Source organism: Magallana gigas, chromosome 9 (assembly GCF_963853765.1).
Source record: "Magallana gigas chromosome 9, xbMagGiga1.1, whole genome shotgun sequence".
Classification (NCBI taxonomy): Eukaryota; Metazoa; Mollusca; class Bivalvia; order Ostreida; family Ostreidae; genus Magallana; species Magallana gigas.
The window spans coordinates 24758470-24776020 of NC_088861.1; the positions used below are offsets into that span (position 1 = coordinate 24758470).

At 31.5% G+C, this 17551-nt stretch overlaps 1 protein-coding gene across 1 annotated transcript in view; it reads right to left on the minus strand.

The window, feature by feature from the left end:
- LOC136271865 (uncharacterized) overlaps positions 1 to 17266 on the minus strand; it is a 126134-nt gene extending 108868 nt beyond the window's left edge. Inside the window, exons 1-2 of the mRNA XM_066072428.1 lie at positions 16906 to 17266; positions 16442 to 16526 (exon numbers count right to left, since the gene is read on the minus strand). Of these exons, the coding sequence (XP_065928500.1) occupies positions 16442 to 16507 (66 nt within the window). The 5' untranslated portion in view covers positions 16508 to 16526; positions 16906 to 17266. The remainder of the gene's footprint in view (positions 1 to 16441; positions 16527 to 16905) is intronic.
- Positions 17267 to 17551: the final 285 nt, after the last annotated feature.

The window sequence follows — 17551 nt, forward strand, 5'->3', positions numbered from 1 at the left end:
CGCTCACCTGAGAAACAAAAGGTATGATAAAATCAGCTAAATAGAGTCAAAATACAAACTACCCGGACAATGTACAATAATACATGTAGATCCTGTATAAAAAATCCACCCCCCCCCTCCTGGATATTCTTATGTTTATAATCATTAGTCCCTTTTCTAACAGGATGATTTTAAAGTCATATCACATGTTGAGTATTGCAGTTCTCAAAAAGATCATTAAAAATTGTTTATACATGATATAAACCTACATCAAAATCTGAACCTTCTTGTGAGGGCGAAGAATTGTCCTGGGCCAAATTCTTAACAATTATAAAGAATCATCTGGCTGATTAGTTTCTGAGAAGAAGATTTTTACAAGATTTACTTTACATATTCCTATGTAAAACTTTGACCCCCCCCCATTGTGGCCCAACCCTTCAACCGTGAGTGTTATTTTTTTACAACGTTGAATCTACACCACCTGAGGATGCTTCCAAACAAGTTTCAGCTTTCTTGGCTGATTAGTTTCTGAGAAGAAAATTTTTACAGATTTACTCAATATATTCCTATGTAAAACGTCGACCCATCATTGTGGTCCCACTCTACCCCCGGGGGTCATGATTTTCACAACTTTAAATCTACACTACCTGAGGATGCTTCCACACAAGTTTCAGCTTTCCTGGCTGATAAGTTTCTGAGAAGATTTTTACAGATTTACTCAATATATTACTAGGTAAAACGTCGACCCCCCATTGTGGCCCTACCCTAACCTCGGGGGTCTTGATTTTCACAACTTTAAATCTACACTACCTGAGGATGCTTCCACACAAATTTCAGCTTTCCTGGCCGAATGGTTCTTCAGAAGAAGATTTTTGAAAATTTCTCATTTTTTTTTTATTAATTTCTAATTATCTCCCCATGAAAAAGGGTGTGGCCCTTAATTTTCACAACTTTGAATCCCCTTTGCCTAAGGATGACTTGTGCCAAATGTGTTTGAAATTGGCTCAGTAGTTCTTGAGAAGATGTTGAAAATGTGAAAAGTTTACGGACGACAGACAAAATGTGATCAGAAAAGCTCACGAACTTTCAGCTCAGGTGAGCTAAATATAACACAGATTATTTACATTGTAGATAAGTGATAAAGTTGTTTTTTATATTTTTATTCGATTTTTTTTAACTCTTCTGTATGCAGAGGCGGTATTGTTAGAATCGTATATCATAGCATACAACAGCATACCATATAATTGAGCTTTTCATTTCAATTTCTCATAGCATACAAATATCATAGCATTGCACACAAATTTGTGTCTCTGGGTTGCCAATTGTTGTATCAATGGAAGCGCTTTATTTAGAAACAGGGTGGGAAATTTTACAAACCAGACGATACATCGCTAAGATGATAACTATGTTCAAATTTAACATGAGGAGTCTGTCTGATTATTTGATATTATTCCTAACAAGCGGGAAAAATATATCGCGATACAACACACGAAACACGGATCAGTTTCATGTTCCTAAGTGCAGGTTAGATTTACTTAAAAAATCATTTGTACCCAATGCCGTCAATCAATGGAATTTACTAAATATAGAAGCCACAACAGCCACCTCAATCAATTTGTTTTGCAAACATATGCCTAAAGTTACGAAACGTAATGTAATTTTATAAATAATCCGTTGTGTTTATGTGGTCAAACAGAAGATGTGTATCATTTTTTTTTTCTTGTAAAAAAATACTCTAGAGCGAGAAACAACATGTTTGATAAATTGTTTATGTTAGATTTAGTCAATATTGATACTGATTTACTTTTATATGGCAACAACAACCTACCTTTACATATCAATAAAAGCATTTGTGCTCCTGTACAAAAGTTTTTAGGCGAATCCTTGAGATTTTAATAATATCTTGAGATTTAGAAAATATTTCTCTGTATATATCTATATTATATTTTCTTTTGTTTTATATTCATATGCATGACAACTGTTGTTATATTTAAGGAGAGAAACTTGAAAGTTGTTAGAACTTGTTTCTGATCCTTTTGTTTAATCAATAAAATATGTTCAAAACAAAACAAAGGACTCTGGGCGGTATGGTCTCATATCTGCCCCCAATTTTAGCAGATTTTTAAATAGTGTCGTATAAAAATCAAATCTTCATAAATCAGTGTACAAACGATGCCTATCACTTTTATCTTGATTTTAACCGCCATTGCGCATTGGCTATTTATCTATGACGTCAAGTTTATGAACTTATTCCTGCAAATTTGCAAACGGATGAAAATATTTTCCTTTTTGCTTTATATTTTGCATTCGGAAGTATAGAGCGCAGGTCTGCTCAAGTAAGGTCTGCTCAAGTAAGTTTTTAACATATGTCTTTCTTCAGATAATTATACACATTAAACAAAAAAATGGTACTTAAGCAAGCCTGCGCTCAATGTTTCCCAGTCGAAAAACAATCGGAAAAAAACCATATTTTGCTTCAAAAAATCAATTTACTAAAATTAGGCAATCTTCATGACGTCATTTCTACATTATGACGTCACTATGGTGATAACCTTTTGCACACTTATTTTTTAAAATAACTATATTAATGATTCTAACTATCTTCAGCCTTATTTTTAAAGCGCTTTATTAATCTTTAATTTTGGGGGCAAAAAATGCATAAAACCGCACATAGTCCTTTCATAGCATAATATTAAAATCGCATTCCATAGCATAAAATTGTAAAAGAAAATTATGACTGAATATAACAAATTAAAAAGTAACACTTGAAAAAAAAATGTGACAATGCCTCTTAGAACCGATTTTTATCAATATATTTCTTAAAAAATTAGAAACAAGCATGCTTTGTCTATCCCATCGAGCTCTGGATACATGTATGCAGGTCGATTAACCGGTTATACATGAATGAAGTAAGATTCACAATCTGGTTGCAAAGAAATGATGTTCTTTTTTCAGTAAACAGAACTAACGTGAACAGCAATTTCATTGAAATACAGCCTCTTATTCATCATTTCAATGGCGGGTTAAAAACAAAACATTGTTATAAACGGATCTTTTAGTCTCATAGATTGGCCTTTTATTTATGTACTAGACTTTAACCCGTGCGTACACGGGTTAACATTACATATAAAAATCGGACATTTGAAATAGATACATCGACACACCGTATTGTTGACATTTACATAACCAAGCTTTAAGCCTACAATAATGCTATTAATTTCACTACACTCTGCTCAGTTAGAATAATCTAACTGTGTCTCGGGACATGTCTTCACCACAATTAAAATGCCTCCCATATACCCGTAATGTATACAGCGGAAAATTGAAGAATTCCGTGATTTAGCGTGAATGATGCGCATGCGCAAGATTGTAAAAAAAATTGAGGAATTTTCGTTCATTATAAATAAGTGAAGGTTGATTGAGAAAAAATAAAAACAAATTAGTAATCTTCAAGTACCAATGATGTTAAAAAATATATAACAAACGACAGTACCCTTCCGATTTAACGGTATTAAAGCCCCCAAAATCGAGTCTATTATTTTAATATAGTCGTATAGATAGCCCCTCCCCTTTATATGAGAAAAAATGTCAAGATACTGTATCCGATAATTTCTTGAATTTTAAACGCTTTAGAACATTCACGTGCCGAAAGTTCTTCTATATAACTGTTTCTCATTTAAGGATGTTTTTTACTTACGGTTTGAGTTCTCAAATTCGGATTGTGGTAAAGTTTAATGAAATGAGTAAATTTTGTTCTAAACGAAAAAAGTATTTACGAAATGAATAATTATTGCCAATAAATTCGATATTTTTACTTTACTATGGAATTAGGCTCAAACAAAAACAGACTTTTAGCCAAACAGAGGACATTCTGACTAAATTTTGCAGATTTTGTATTCCGCTAAAACATTTTTGGCAGTACTGAAATATTGAAATGTAAGGTTTATATTTTAGTCTATATAATTTTGCATATTTTCTGATGGTTTTACCTCACCCATTCATTAAATTATTGTATGGCACGAATTGCAAAAATATTGAAAAATGCTTAAAAACGATGAAAGACACCATATCTATAAAACTTTTGATCATTGACCTCATATAAATTTAATGCCAACAGATTAAGGTCCATATAATAAGTGGTTCAATTCTATCAATGTTTTTGTAGTATCATCATTCCAATTTTTGTAAAATTGGATAAAAAATGCGTAGGGATTTGAAAACTGATAGAGGAAATTCGGACTTGAATATTTTTTAAAGATTGTTGGTTAAATCTTAATGTTTTGTACCTATTTAGTGCCAATAACGTTCATAAACTGTATTTAATTTTTTTTAAGTGTTTGAATAATTGTATTGTTTGTATAAGTAAGAAAATTTCAATCGAAGTGTAACATTTTATGGGATTTTTCTTGATTTTTCAAAAATATTCAATGGCCAACAACTCAAAAAGTAGGTCATTGACCCACTTTTTTACAGAGAAAAATAACACTACAATCAAAGGTCTATAACATACAATAGATGGCTTTTCATTATCATCAGTGGATTTTTTTTTCATTCGAGTAAACGTCATCCTTAAAGCAAAACTTATTTTTTCTAAGTTTCTTTTGCTATTTGGGTTTGATTTTAAAAAAATGTATGTATATTGAATGCATATTGATGTTACATTTTTAAAAGAAATGCATTTGAATATTTGAATAGGTTGGGGGGTTTTTTTGATTAAGTTTTTGGTCTTTTTTTTTTTGGGGGGGGGGGGTTGCGGGGGGGGGGGGGTGACAACCTTGTTTTCAAATTTAGTATTTCAAACACAACATTACGGTTGTTTTAGCTCTACGTTATATCATGGTTCTTGAACATTCCTGAAAAATGCTGGTTTAAAATGAAAGATATTGTGACAATAAAAAAAAATTAAGATAACTCTGGCACCTAAATGTATAAAAAAAAAAAGTAGATAAACTTACATACAAATTGAAACATAATTCTAGAAAAATTTATTTAGTTTCTTTGAGATAGAATTCAAAAATTTAATAACAGAAATTCCTTGTATAAACATGTACATATTTGATCATAATTATTATCCCTATGAATCAATATTTTTAATTGTTGTGTTTTTATTAAGCACAATCCAGGCCTTTGAAACCCTTGCAAGTTGCTCACTGACTCGACGAACCTTGTTTTTAAAATTGTACCCTCTTTTTTAACTATAAACATAAAAAAAAATTAAATCAGATGAAAAAATTTAAGAGTTACAACTATAACACTGTTTTCAATTTTGAACGTTCCAAATCCCTTATTGTTAAAATTATTTTCCAGAACGTTTTCCGGTTTGAATAAACTGTCTCATATATTAACACTAAAATTGATAACAATTGCAGTAAACATTACACGCTTGATATTTAATTCAGCATGTAACCTCCAAATAGACAAAGGACTGCGAACGATAGCATTGTTAAGCCTAACTAAATAAAAGTCCTTTTTTTTGAAAATTGTCTAATTAAAGTTATTTTTATATATTAATGTAAACATTTATGTATATTTTCATTACGAATAAATGATTTGGTCATAATCCGTTGTGTTTATGTGGTCAAACAGAAGATGTGTATCATTTTTTTCTTGTAAAAAAATACTCTAGAGCGAGAAACAACATGTTTGATAAATTGTTTATGTTAGATTTAGTCAATATTGATACTGATTTACTTTTATATGGCAACAACAACCTACCTTTACATATCAATAAAAGCATTTGTGCTCCTGTACAAAAGTTTTTAGGCGAATCCTTGAGATTTTAATAATATCTTGAGATTTAGAAAATATTTCTCTGTATATATCTATATTATATTTTCTTTTGTTTTATATTCATATGCATGACAACTGTTGTTATATTTAAGGAGAGAAACTTGAAAGTTGTTAGAACTTGTTTCTGATCCTTTTGTTTAATCAATAAAATATGTTCAAAACAAAACAAAGGACTCTGGGCGGTATGGTCTCATATCTGCCCCCAATTTTAGCAGATTTTTAAATAGTGTCGTATAAAAATCAAATCTTCATAAATCAGTGTACAAACGATGCCTATCACTTTTATCTTGATTTTAACCGCCATTGCGCATTGGCTATTTATCTATGACGTCAAGTTTATGAACTTATTCCTGCAAATTTGCAAACGGATGAAAATATTTTCCTTTTTGCTTTATATTTTGCATTCGGAAGTATAGAGCGCAGGTCTGCTCAAGTAAGGTCTGCTCAAGTAAGTTTTTAACATATGTCTTTCTTCAGATAATTATACACATTAAACAAAAAAATGGTACTTAAGCAAGCCTGCGCTCAATGTTTCCCAGTCGAAAAACAATCGGAAAAAAACCATATTTTGCTTCAAAAAATCAATTTACTAAAATTAGGCAATCTTCATGACGTCATTTCTACATTATGACGTCACTGTGGTGATAACCTTTTGCACACTTATTTTTTAAAATAACTATATTAATGATTCTAACTATCTTCAGCCTTATTTTTAAAGCGCTTTATTAATCTTTAATTTTGGGGGCAAAAAATGCATAAAACCGCACATAGTCCTTTCATAGCATAATATTAAAATCGCATTCCATAGCATAAAATTGTAAAAGAAAATTATGACTGAATATAACAAATTAAAAAGTAACACTTGAAAAAAAAATGTGACAATGCCTCTTAGAACCGATTTTTATCAATATATTTCTTAAAAAATTAGAAACAAGCATGCTTTGTCTATCCCATCGAGCTCTGGATACATGTATGCAGGTCGATTAACCGGTTATACATGAATGAAGTAAGATTCACAATCTGGTTGCAAAGAAATGATGTTCTTTTTTCAGTAAACAGAACTAACGTGAACAGCAATTTCATTGAAATACAGCCTCTTATTCATCATTTCAATGGCGGGTTAAAAACAAAACATTGATATAAACGGATCTTTTAGTCTCATAGATTGGCCTTTTATTTATGTACTAGACTTTAACCCGTGCGTACACGGGTTAACATTACATATAAAAATCGGACATTTGAAATAGATACATCGACACACCGTATTGTTGACATTTACATAACCAAGCTTTAAGCCTACAATAATGCTATTAATTTCACTACACTCTGCTCAGTTAGAATAATCTAACTGTGTCTCGGGACATGTCTTCACCACAATTAAAATGCCTCCCATATACCCGTAATGTATACAGCGGAAAATTGAAGAATTCCGTGATTTAGCGTGAATGATGCGCATGCGCAAGATTGTAAAAAAAATTGAGGAATTTTCGTTCATTATAAATAAGTGAAGGTTGATTGAGAAAAAATAAAAACAAATTAGTAATCTTCAAGTACCAATGATGTTAAAAAATATATAACAAACGACAGTACCCTTCCGATTTAACGGTATTAAAGCCCCCAAAATCGAGTCTATCATTTTAATATAGTCGTATAGATAGCCCCTCCCCTTTATATGAGAAAAAATGTCAAGATACTGTATCCGATAATTTCTTGAATTTTAAACGCTTTAGAACATTCACGTGCCGAAAGTTCTTCTATATAACTGTTTCTCATTTAAGGATGTTTTTTACTTACGGTTTGAGTTCTCAAATTCGGATTGTGGTAAAGTTTAATGAAATGAGTAAATTTTGTTCTAAACGAAAAAAGTATTTACGAAATGAATAATTATTGCCAATAAATTCGATATTTTTACTTTACTATGGAATTAGGCTCAAACAAAAACAGACTTTTAGCCAAACAGAGGACATTCTGACTAAATTTTGCAGATTTTGTATTCCGCTAAAACATTTTTGGCAGTACTGAAATATTGAAATGTAAGGTTTATATTTTAGTCTATATAATTTTGCATATTTTCTGATGGTTTTACCTCACCCATTCATTAAATTATTGTATGGCACGAATTGCAAAAATATTGAAAAATGCTTAAAAACGATGAAAGACACCATATCTATAAAACTTTTGATCATTGACCTCATATAAATTTCATGCCAACAGATTAAGGTCCATATAATAAGTGGTTCAATTCTATCAATGTTTTTGTAGTATCATCATTCCAATTTTTGTAAAATTGGATAAAAAATGCGTAGGGATTTGAAAACTGATAGAGGAAATTCGGACTTGAATATTTTTTAAAGATTGTTGGTTAAATCTTAATGTTTTGTACCTATTTAGTGCCAATAACGTTCATAAACTGTATTTAATTTTTTTTAAGTGTTTGAATAATTGTATTGTTTGTATAAGTAAGAAAATTTCAATCGAAGTGTAACATTTTATGGGATTTTTCTTGATTTTTCAAAAATATTCAATGGCCAACAACTCAAAAAGTAGGTCATTGACCCACTTTTTTACAGAGAAAAATAACACTACAATCAAAGGTCTATAACATACAATAGATGGCTTTTCATTATCATCAGTGGATTTTTTTTTCATTCGAGTAAACGTCATCCTTAAAGCAAAACTTATTTTTTCTAAGTTTCTTTTGCTATTTGGGTTTGATTTTAAAAGAAATGTATGTATATTGAATGCATATTGATGTTACATTTTTAAAAGAAATGCATTTGAATATTTGAATAGGTTGGGGGTTTTTTTAGTTAAGTTTTTGGTCTTTTTTTTTTGGGGGGGGGGGTTGCGGGGGGGGGGGGGGGTGACAACCTTGTTTTCAAATTTAGTATTTCAAACACAACATTACGGTTGTTTTAGCTCTACGTTATATCATGGTTCTTGAACATTCCTGAAAAATGCTGGTTTAAAATGAAAGATATTGTGACAATAAAAAAAAATTAAGATAACTCTGGCACCTAAATGTATAAAAAAAAAAAGTAGATAAACTTACATACAAATTGAAACATAATTCTAGAAAAATTTATTTAGTTTCTTTGAGATAGAATTCAAAAATTTAATAACAGAAATTCCTTGTATAAACATGTACATATTTGATCATAATTATTATCCCTATGAATCAATATTTTTAATTGTTGTGTTTTTATTAAGCACAATCCAGGCCTTTGAAACCCTTGCAAGTTGCTCACTGACTCGACGAACCTTGTTTTTAAAATTGTACCCTCTTTTTTAACTATAAACATAAAAAAAAATTAAATCAGATGAAAAAATTTAAGAGTTACAACTATAACACTGTTTTCAATTTTGAACGTTCCAAATCCCTTATTGTTAAAATTATTTTCCAGAACGTTTTCCGGTTTGAATAAACTGTCTCATATATTAACACTAAAATTGATAACAATTGCAGTAAACATTACACGCTTGATATTTAATTCAGCATGTAACCTCCAAATAGACAAAGGACTGCGAACGATAGCATTGTTAAGCCTAACTAAATAAAAGTCATTTTTTTGAAAATTGTCTAATTAAAGTTATTTTTATATAATAATGTAAACATTTATGTATATTTTCATTACGAATAAATGATTTGGTCAAACAAAGAGAGATAACCTTGTATTGTTGGTTCAAATATCTCATTTCATAATAGAAAATAACGGAAAACGGAAATGTTTTTTTAAACATCCCCCCCCCCCGTGAAACAAAAATTCCTTTAAAGGGGTTTTATATATTGTTATTTAGCATATCTATACCAAAGGATTTGTTGTGTCACGGGGGGAACATATGTCTACAGACCGAAATAAATTCTAAAAATAGAATTTTGCTTTGTAAATTTTTGAAAAATAATAAACAGATATGAATTTAATTGAAATTTACTTTGATATCTAACGTACATGCGTATTTATTAAATTTCTATGCATATATCGGCCGCTAAATAATATTTCCCTCACTCAAAGAGACCCAATTCAATGACACTGTTCTAGACCCCCCCCTCCCCCCCCCCCCCCCCCCCGTAAGCAAAACTTTTGTTTAAAAAATAAATGATTTGATTACAATTTTTATTTTGATATAAATCAATTAGGATTTGATCATACTTTTTAGTAGATAAATTTGTTTTTGAATATGACAGAAGTTCCGATATAATTGAATCTAAAATGTAGGCGGGAAACGGGTCTTCCATTTCCGACGGAAGACCCTCTTGTTATTCTATTGTGTCTTTTTCTTTATTCTTTCTTCCGTCTTCAGCGGAAGACCCTCTGGGGTTTTTTTCGGATTCTTTTTCATTATTATTATTCTTCCGCTGACATTTTTGGTGGCTTATATCTCATTAACTTTGCAACCGATTTCCACGAAATTTTCAGAACTTGTTTGGTATTGTAAATTATACTCGAGGTTATTAAACTTTAGCTTATTACGTCACTTCCGGTTTTTGATATTGACAATTATGTTAATTTTCATGGGTCATTTTGTCCACGCTTCTCCTCCGAAGCTAATCAAGATAGAAGCTTAAAATTTACAGGTATTGTAGATGAATATCGTTTATTTGATATCACGAAAAAGGGGCTGACATCTCAAATTAGGGGCTAAAAGGGCTACTAAGTCTTTTTATAATAACTCTTTTCTGAGCAAAAACTTGATAGGCAAACAAAGCAATTTTTAAGCTTAATCTAACGCTGAAATTTGTTTTAAAATCGGACAATGAACTACAGAGATATGGGAGTTTAAGAACTGATTTTTCCTGAAATTTTGATTTCGCATTCTTGGTAAAGAAAATAGTATTATATTCACAGTTAAATCAACTCGTCCCGAAAATATTTCAATAATTATTAAATCCTTCTCAAACACATTCGGATTTTAATTACATAAGTAAGTCGTTCTAGAAATCGAAAAGATGTTTGTTAATTCGTAGTCAAAATTATTCGGATTTTGTTAACTCGTACAAAAAATTATTCAATTTTTTCTAAGTTACTCGTGTTAATCCTTTAAGAACTCAGCTTCTTACAGGTACATATAGCTTTACTTTGAACATAAGCGGAAGACCCACTCTTTGCTCTGCAACAAGCTTTGCTCAAGGTTTTTTTTGTTATTCTACGGTTTCTTTATCTTTATTCTTATGTTTTTATCCTTTTTTCTGACTTTTTTACAGCGTTACAGTACAGCTCACGAGTATCCCGACACCCACCGTGTAAAAAACACGGTGGAAAACGGTCTGTGTCGCACCGTGCACACGGTGTGACACCGTGTATGTGTATTGGAAAATTCAAGAAAAAGCACCGTGTCGCACCGTGGCCGCCTGTGTAACTCCGTGGCCACTGTGTTACTCCGTGGATATCGTTACCTGAGACGTTGATAGAAATAGCGTATGTTTAGAAATAAAGAAATTATGGCTTAACAACGGTTGAAACATATATATCCTTTTCATATTAAAAGAAAAAGAATGTCGACTTAAGTTGCACGGACCCAGAAAATTGTCGAGGCTGTCAACGTGAAGTTAATTTTTTGTGATCTGAAAACTCGACGTAAATGGATACCTTTTAATTCATTTGTTCTTAAATAAATTGAAATAAATTCACCAAAAATATTTAATAATCAATTAATATATAATCAGAATTCAAATCAATTTAATTCATCTTGTTTTTTTTCTAAACACACGTGATGTTGTAACTGACGATCCTATTAAAATGTCGGGAGCTTAATCATCTTATTTCTGTTATCTGTAAACACTTAATTTATTTACAGCCTTACTTTTAACCAATTAAAAATGAGAAATGAAAACATTTCAGATCATGTTTTTCTAAAAACATGTGCTGTTGATGTGCTGTAGTGAATAACAACCCCATATTACCGGTGACTCGAATAATTTGGACTGCAGCTATTTATGTAGCAATAAATAAACAAAAAATCACCTTTATATTATAGAATATAGATAAATACATGTACAAACTCTTTTTAAATTATATTCAAGCATTGTACATGTATCAAACATATACCCGCATTTCATAAAATAATTTTCAACTTTATTTCCGTATAGCTCGTAATGGCCTCGTGATTTCACATGAAAAAATCACTCGTGCGATGTACGGAAGCTGATCAGATACACAGCATTGTCTTTCATCTTGGGTTCTATACACAACAGGTGTTATTGTCTGTCTTGTTAGGTGTCATTGGAATTTACAACTAACTGTGTGTATATTTGGACGTCTGAACAGGTGTACTCGAGATGCCGTTATTCACACCTTTCCGCGAACATCTGTTTGGTAACTCATCACAACCCGTCGTGTGTATGGTCTGAATATATCTTACTTCTACTTTGTTAGTTCAATGATTTTTCCTAATCTCTAACAAACAAAAAAATTGTTTGTAGATATGTACACAAACAACTACACGTAAGACTATCGGCGCGTGGATCCGGGGAACAATTCAGCAACTCTATAAATGCGGGAATTTCACAAAGTATTAACTTGCGATAAGAAATTATTTACCGGGTACACATACATGTATGTACAAAAAAACCTGATTGATTAAAAAGATGAATGAGATAATACCGGTAACTTTTTACAAGCATTTATAATAAACACAACTTTATTGATGTGAAATAGCGTCGAAATTTTAACGAAAAATCTTATTACATCGTGAACTTTACAAACTTTTAGTCATTGTGTTGAAATCGTTATTAAAACCAAGGATCTAAAATAAATGAATTAAATTCATACGAATAGAACTCTTATAATTCAAAAAAAGTTGCACAAAAGTACAGAGAGAGAGAGAGAGAGAGAGAGAGAGAGATATTTTACAACGTAATATTCCAACCCTCATGCATGCAGTGTAAGAATGAAGAAACTTAACATTTCAAACACTGAATACGTCATTGTTAAACATTTTTCTATTTTGCGGACTTAAAAAAACAATAGAACGACATTTTTCCCATATCATGGAAGGAGCACGTGGTCTATCTCGCGGGCTGATTTGATTGACATGGATAGCACGTGGACCCTGACTGCATATATTCTATCGAAATTTTAGGGAAAAGGGTTCAATATAATGGAAACTATAAATCTAACTTATTACACTGAATTACAAGTAAAATGTACTTAAATTAAACTCATACTGGTATTCTCTCTCTCTCTCTCTCTCTCTCTCTCTCTCTCTCTCTCTCTCTCTCTCTCTTATATATGACGATCATTAAACAATCAAACAGTAATTATTGCAATACTGAGTAGTTTCTTGGAACACAAATAATTTCTAAACTCAAATTGCTATAAAGATAAAATAAAAAATTTTCAAGAACCGATCCACGGATTCTTAGCGCTATGAATATGTACCGTGCGGTACTACATGGACAAGTACATCACACATGTGTATAAAAGAAAGAAAATTTGAAAATATATTAGATATAAAGCTGTATAATTATATTACTTACAGAAACTGCATTTGTTTTCAACAACCCGTTAGATTTGTTATCGTTGAATAGAGTATAAGTGAGAAAAGATCACAGTTATGGTTCTATGCACTATTGAAACTGCCAAACTACAGTAACTACGATTACTACTACGTTTAAAAACGGACTGAAACAAAAACTTATAGAACCGTTTATTTGAATTTTAAAAAGGAAAAGAAAGTGTTAGTGTTTTAATTGATCAAACCTTTATGTGGGCGATATCGATTTTTGATATTAACTAAAATCAACCGTGTCAATGACATACGTCTGAAAATTGCGTGCATAAAAATTTTATTTATTTCTATTTCTTTGTCTTTCTTTGATTCTCTTACGTACATCAATAAATATTTTATTCTTTATAAGTTTCATTCCTAAATCCTCCTTTTTTCACAGGTAAATACCGCGTGTTACACCGTGTTACTGTCCGTGTTGCATCGCGTTGCACCGTGTCGCACCGTGTTTTTTCTCGTACTGTGGCCGTAACAGAGAACAATAGATCAAAGGTACCGACACTTCCACGCTCAGCGTGGACTTTCAAACACGGTGGTCGGTGTTTTTGTCGGGATACTCGTGAGCTGTACTGTATTTCTCAAAAACTATTCCACCGATTATCACCAAATTTTCAGGACTTATAGAGCTTCATGGTTGCTACAGATTATAAATCTATTAAATGATGACGTTGTTACTTCCTGTTTTTAATATTGACGATTTTGTAAAATTTTATGGGTCATTTTTTCCACGCATCTCCATCAAAACTAATAAAGATCGAAGCTTGAAATTTTTAGTGATTGTAGATGAGTGTTTGTAGATGTCTCCCATCCTTCCAAATGAGAAAAATGGAAAAGGCATCGAAGCTCGCCTGAACCTGAAAATTAGCACCAATTGTGCTCACGAAATTTTTGCATTTTTTCTGTAATATCTTTCAAGGTAAAGACATTTTGTTTAAACATGCAATGCAAAAGTTGTTCCAATTTAAACGGGCTTTAATTTGATATCAGGCAAAAGGAGCTGGCCCCTCCAATAGGGGCCAAGAGGGCTCTAAAAAAAATTATAATAACTTTTTACTGCACAATATATTATCAATTATAGAAGCAAAAATGTTCACTGTACAGCTTTTTATCTATACAGTACTATATCTAAGTCAGATGTTAAGGAATTAGAGATTTCAAGGGGCAAGAAGTCCAAAACTTTGATCATTAATATCTAGAAAAGGAGAGATATTTTAAAAAATGAATTGTAGAACAAAAAATACTTATAATAATATTTTCAACAATTTGCTACGTAAAAATTTATTGGTGGCACCACTAAGGAATTGAAGGGTAGGCCTCTAAAACACAGTTGTTCAGATTTTTTTTTGAACGGTCAATAATTTATGAACACTTGTTGAACAAAATGTGTTTATATTTACAAGGCATTTTATTGATATCGAGAAAAAAGGACTGACCCCTCAAATTTGGGGCCAAGAGGGCACTAAAGTCTTTCTATAAAACATCTTCACTGAAAAATTATTTGTTATCAATTATAGAAGCAAAAAGGTTTATTGTACAGTTGTTTGTCTATACAAAACAATACCTATATCATATGTTACGTATTTAGGGGTTGAAGAGGGCCAAAAGTCCAAAACTCTGATCATTGATAAAATTTTGCATCAAGTGTCTGCACATAAATATTCATTGCTCTTGTTTATCCTCTTAACTTTCGGCCGCCCCATATGTATTTTTTTCCAATTATGTACCGGCCGCCGAATAAAATAATTCTCTTACGTGAAGAAAAACTGGCCTCTGTAATAAACATTGTACTGTTCACTGTTCACAATTTAAAAAACCCACTTACTTTATCAAAGGGTTAGCTCTTACAGATAAAGACTTTTTACATTTTTTTTTTAAACAAATAAACAAATTCGCTTTGAAATGTTTGGAAGGAATGTATATTAATGGCATTTTTTAAAGACAAAGTATATTGAGCGAAATAGGGGGCTTATGTGTTCTGAAAGATGTGTATAGAAAATCCAACTGACTCATATTTTTCGTAGTTTTCTCATGTGAAACAGATATAATTTTAACATTGAAAAGAGAAAATAAGTCAATGACCATCTAATACGAATGCATGTCAAGATACATGTAAGTCTAATTTTGTATTAATATTTTTTTCATACTGTATTCATTCCCTTCAAAATCTATTCTTTCCCTTTAAAATGTATATTTTTTGTCAGTTAAATACATGAATTTGGGGGGCTTTATTTCATACTGATGTGACCGCGGTTATTTGTTACGGTACTAAGGAACTCGTCTGTAACTGCATCCGTCGTGTGCAGTACGATGGGGGTGAAGGAATGCTGACGTAAAGGCTACTAGTTGAGAAACCACTACTAAGGTTGAGGCGCGCTGTGGGCCGTGAGGCAAAAAACGAAGATTGTATATAGGTATGCCGTATTCCCGAAGGAATGCAATTCCAGAGAAATAGAACCAAGTGAGGATGGATAACGCATTTATTATCAAATTGTTAAGATGGTCAATAAACCAAACATTAAAAGGGACACAGACAGAAGTGGCCGGTAATGCGTCAGGCCTCCGAACTGAAGATTGATAAATATGATTCAGTATATGTAAGAATCTAATCATTGAGTAAAAATGACAATTAATAACATCAAATAAATTGAGTAAAAAATCACAGGTATTAGGTAAATGAATAAACTCAATGAGTCTTTGATGACCAGATCATAAAAGGCGTATAATTATGCAATGTTGTTTCAAGAGATTAAGAGTTCTTGGGTACAGATTAAACGCAGAGTCTCCAAGTGGTCAATTGCTAATTCACTTTGTAAGTGTGTCAAATATTATGTCAAAATAAATTTTGTATTTGAAAATATAAAGTCTAAATTCAGTTAATTATAGAACACTCAATTTTGTACAATGATACCAATACATTCTAGAGAAAAACATTACGTTAACGAAAAATGCTTATCAAGGGACCCACTTATAACAACACAATCAAACCACAGCATTGCCTAGCTTATCAATTGATTAGAACAAACACATCTTTATCTTGTATGTAATCATTGCATTTAAACTGTACACCAATCTAAAAAAAAACGGTTTTGAATACTAGATTAACCAGCAATTACAACCTTTCTTATAAACAACACCAATATACTAAGTTTTAAAGCATTGTACTTACAGAATTTTCTGTTGTCATGTCAAATGCGTTCATGAGGAAAAGCAAGTGTAACAAAGCAAAGTCCATATTTTATCAGCTCTTTCAACTAAAAAGTGTAAATCAAATGTCAGTTAAACAAAATAAACACTTTATTCGCAAATTTCAAAAAAATATAAACTTGATAAAGTCAAATAACTGGCGTAATTTAAGCAATGTATCAATAACATAACTACATTTTACATTAAACGGAAATTTATATCATTAAAATCCTGTTTAAAGTTACCATTGTCGAATGTTTATTGATCAATGACGTTACTATAATGGATGAATTTCAACTCCCGAATCTTAAAAAAACGATGAGAATGGTCAAGAATATGCTAAAAACACCAACAACACAAAACAGAAAAAATAACGTAAAAATGAGAACGTGCGTTCTATAAAATGACCTTTTGAAAACCAGTTATATATCACTACGTACAACCTACTTCGTGGATAAGCTTGCCTCAAGTGAGGCTCCCGTGACCTCCAAAGCCTTGTATCTCCAATCTGTGCACTTGATCTTATCTTGATTTATGTCAAACTTAATTGTAAAAACTGTACGTCAAAAACATACTTCCAATATGGCCGACAAGGAAAACTTGTTTCGTTCTAATATGGGTCACTAGTTCAAATGTGTGGATAGTTTAAATTCTCGTTTTTTAGCTATCGATAACATTTAAAACAGAAATTTAAATATATCCAATTCTTTCTGCATTAAAAGTGTCTAAACAGTGTTCTCCGACTGGAAAAGTCGTTTCAATCCACGAACATCTATGTACTGGTCTCGGGCTGAATCACGTATTGAAATTTTATGAAAGTTAAAAATATCGATGATTACAATTTGTAAAAATAAAACTTCAATGTGTATCTGTTTGATAAGGTGTAGTTTTTTGGAATTCACTATGCTTATTATTTTTAATGCTATGCTAAGTATTTGCAATGTTTTAATACATCGCAACTTCTTAAAAGGTTTTTGCATTATGTCAGGGACTTGTACATACAGGTTTGTGATATGTCTAGTCAATGAGCAGTGTCGCCATTAAAATCACGATAGGGTGTATACTATGTTTTGCATGGGGTTTATACTTTTAA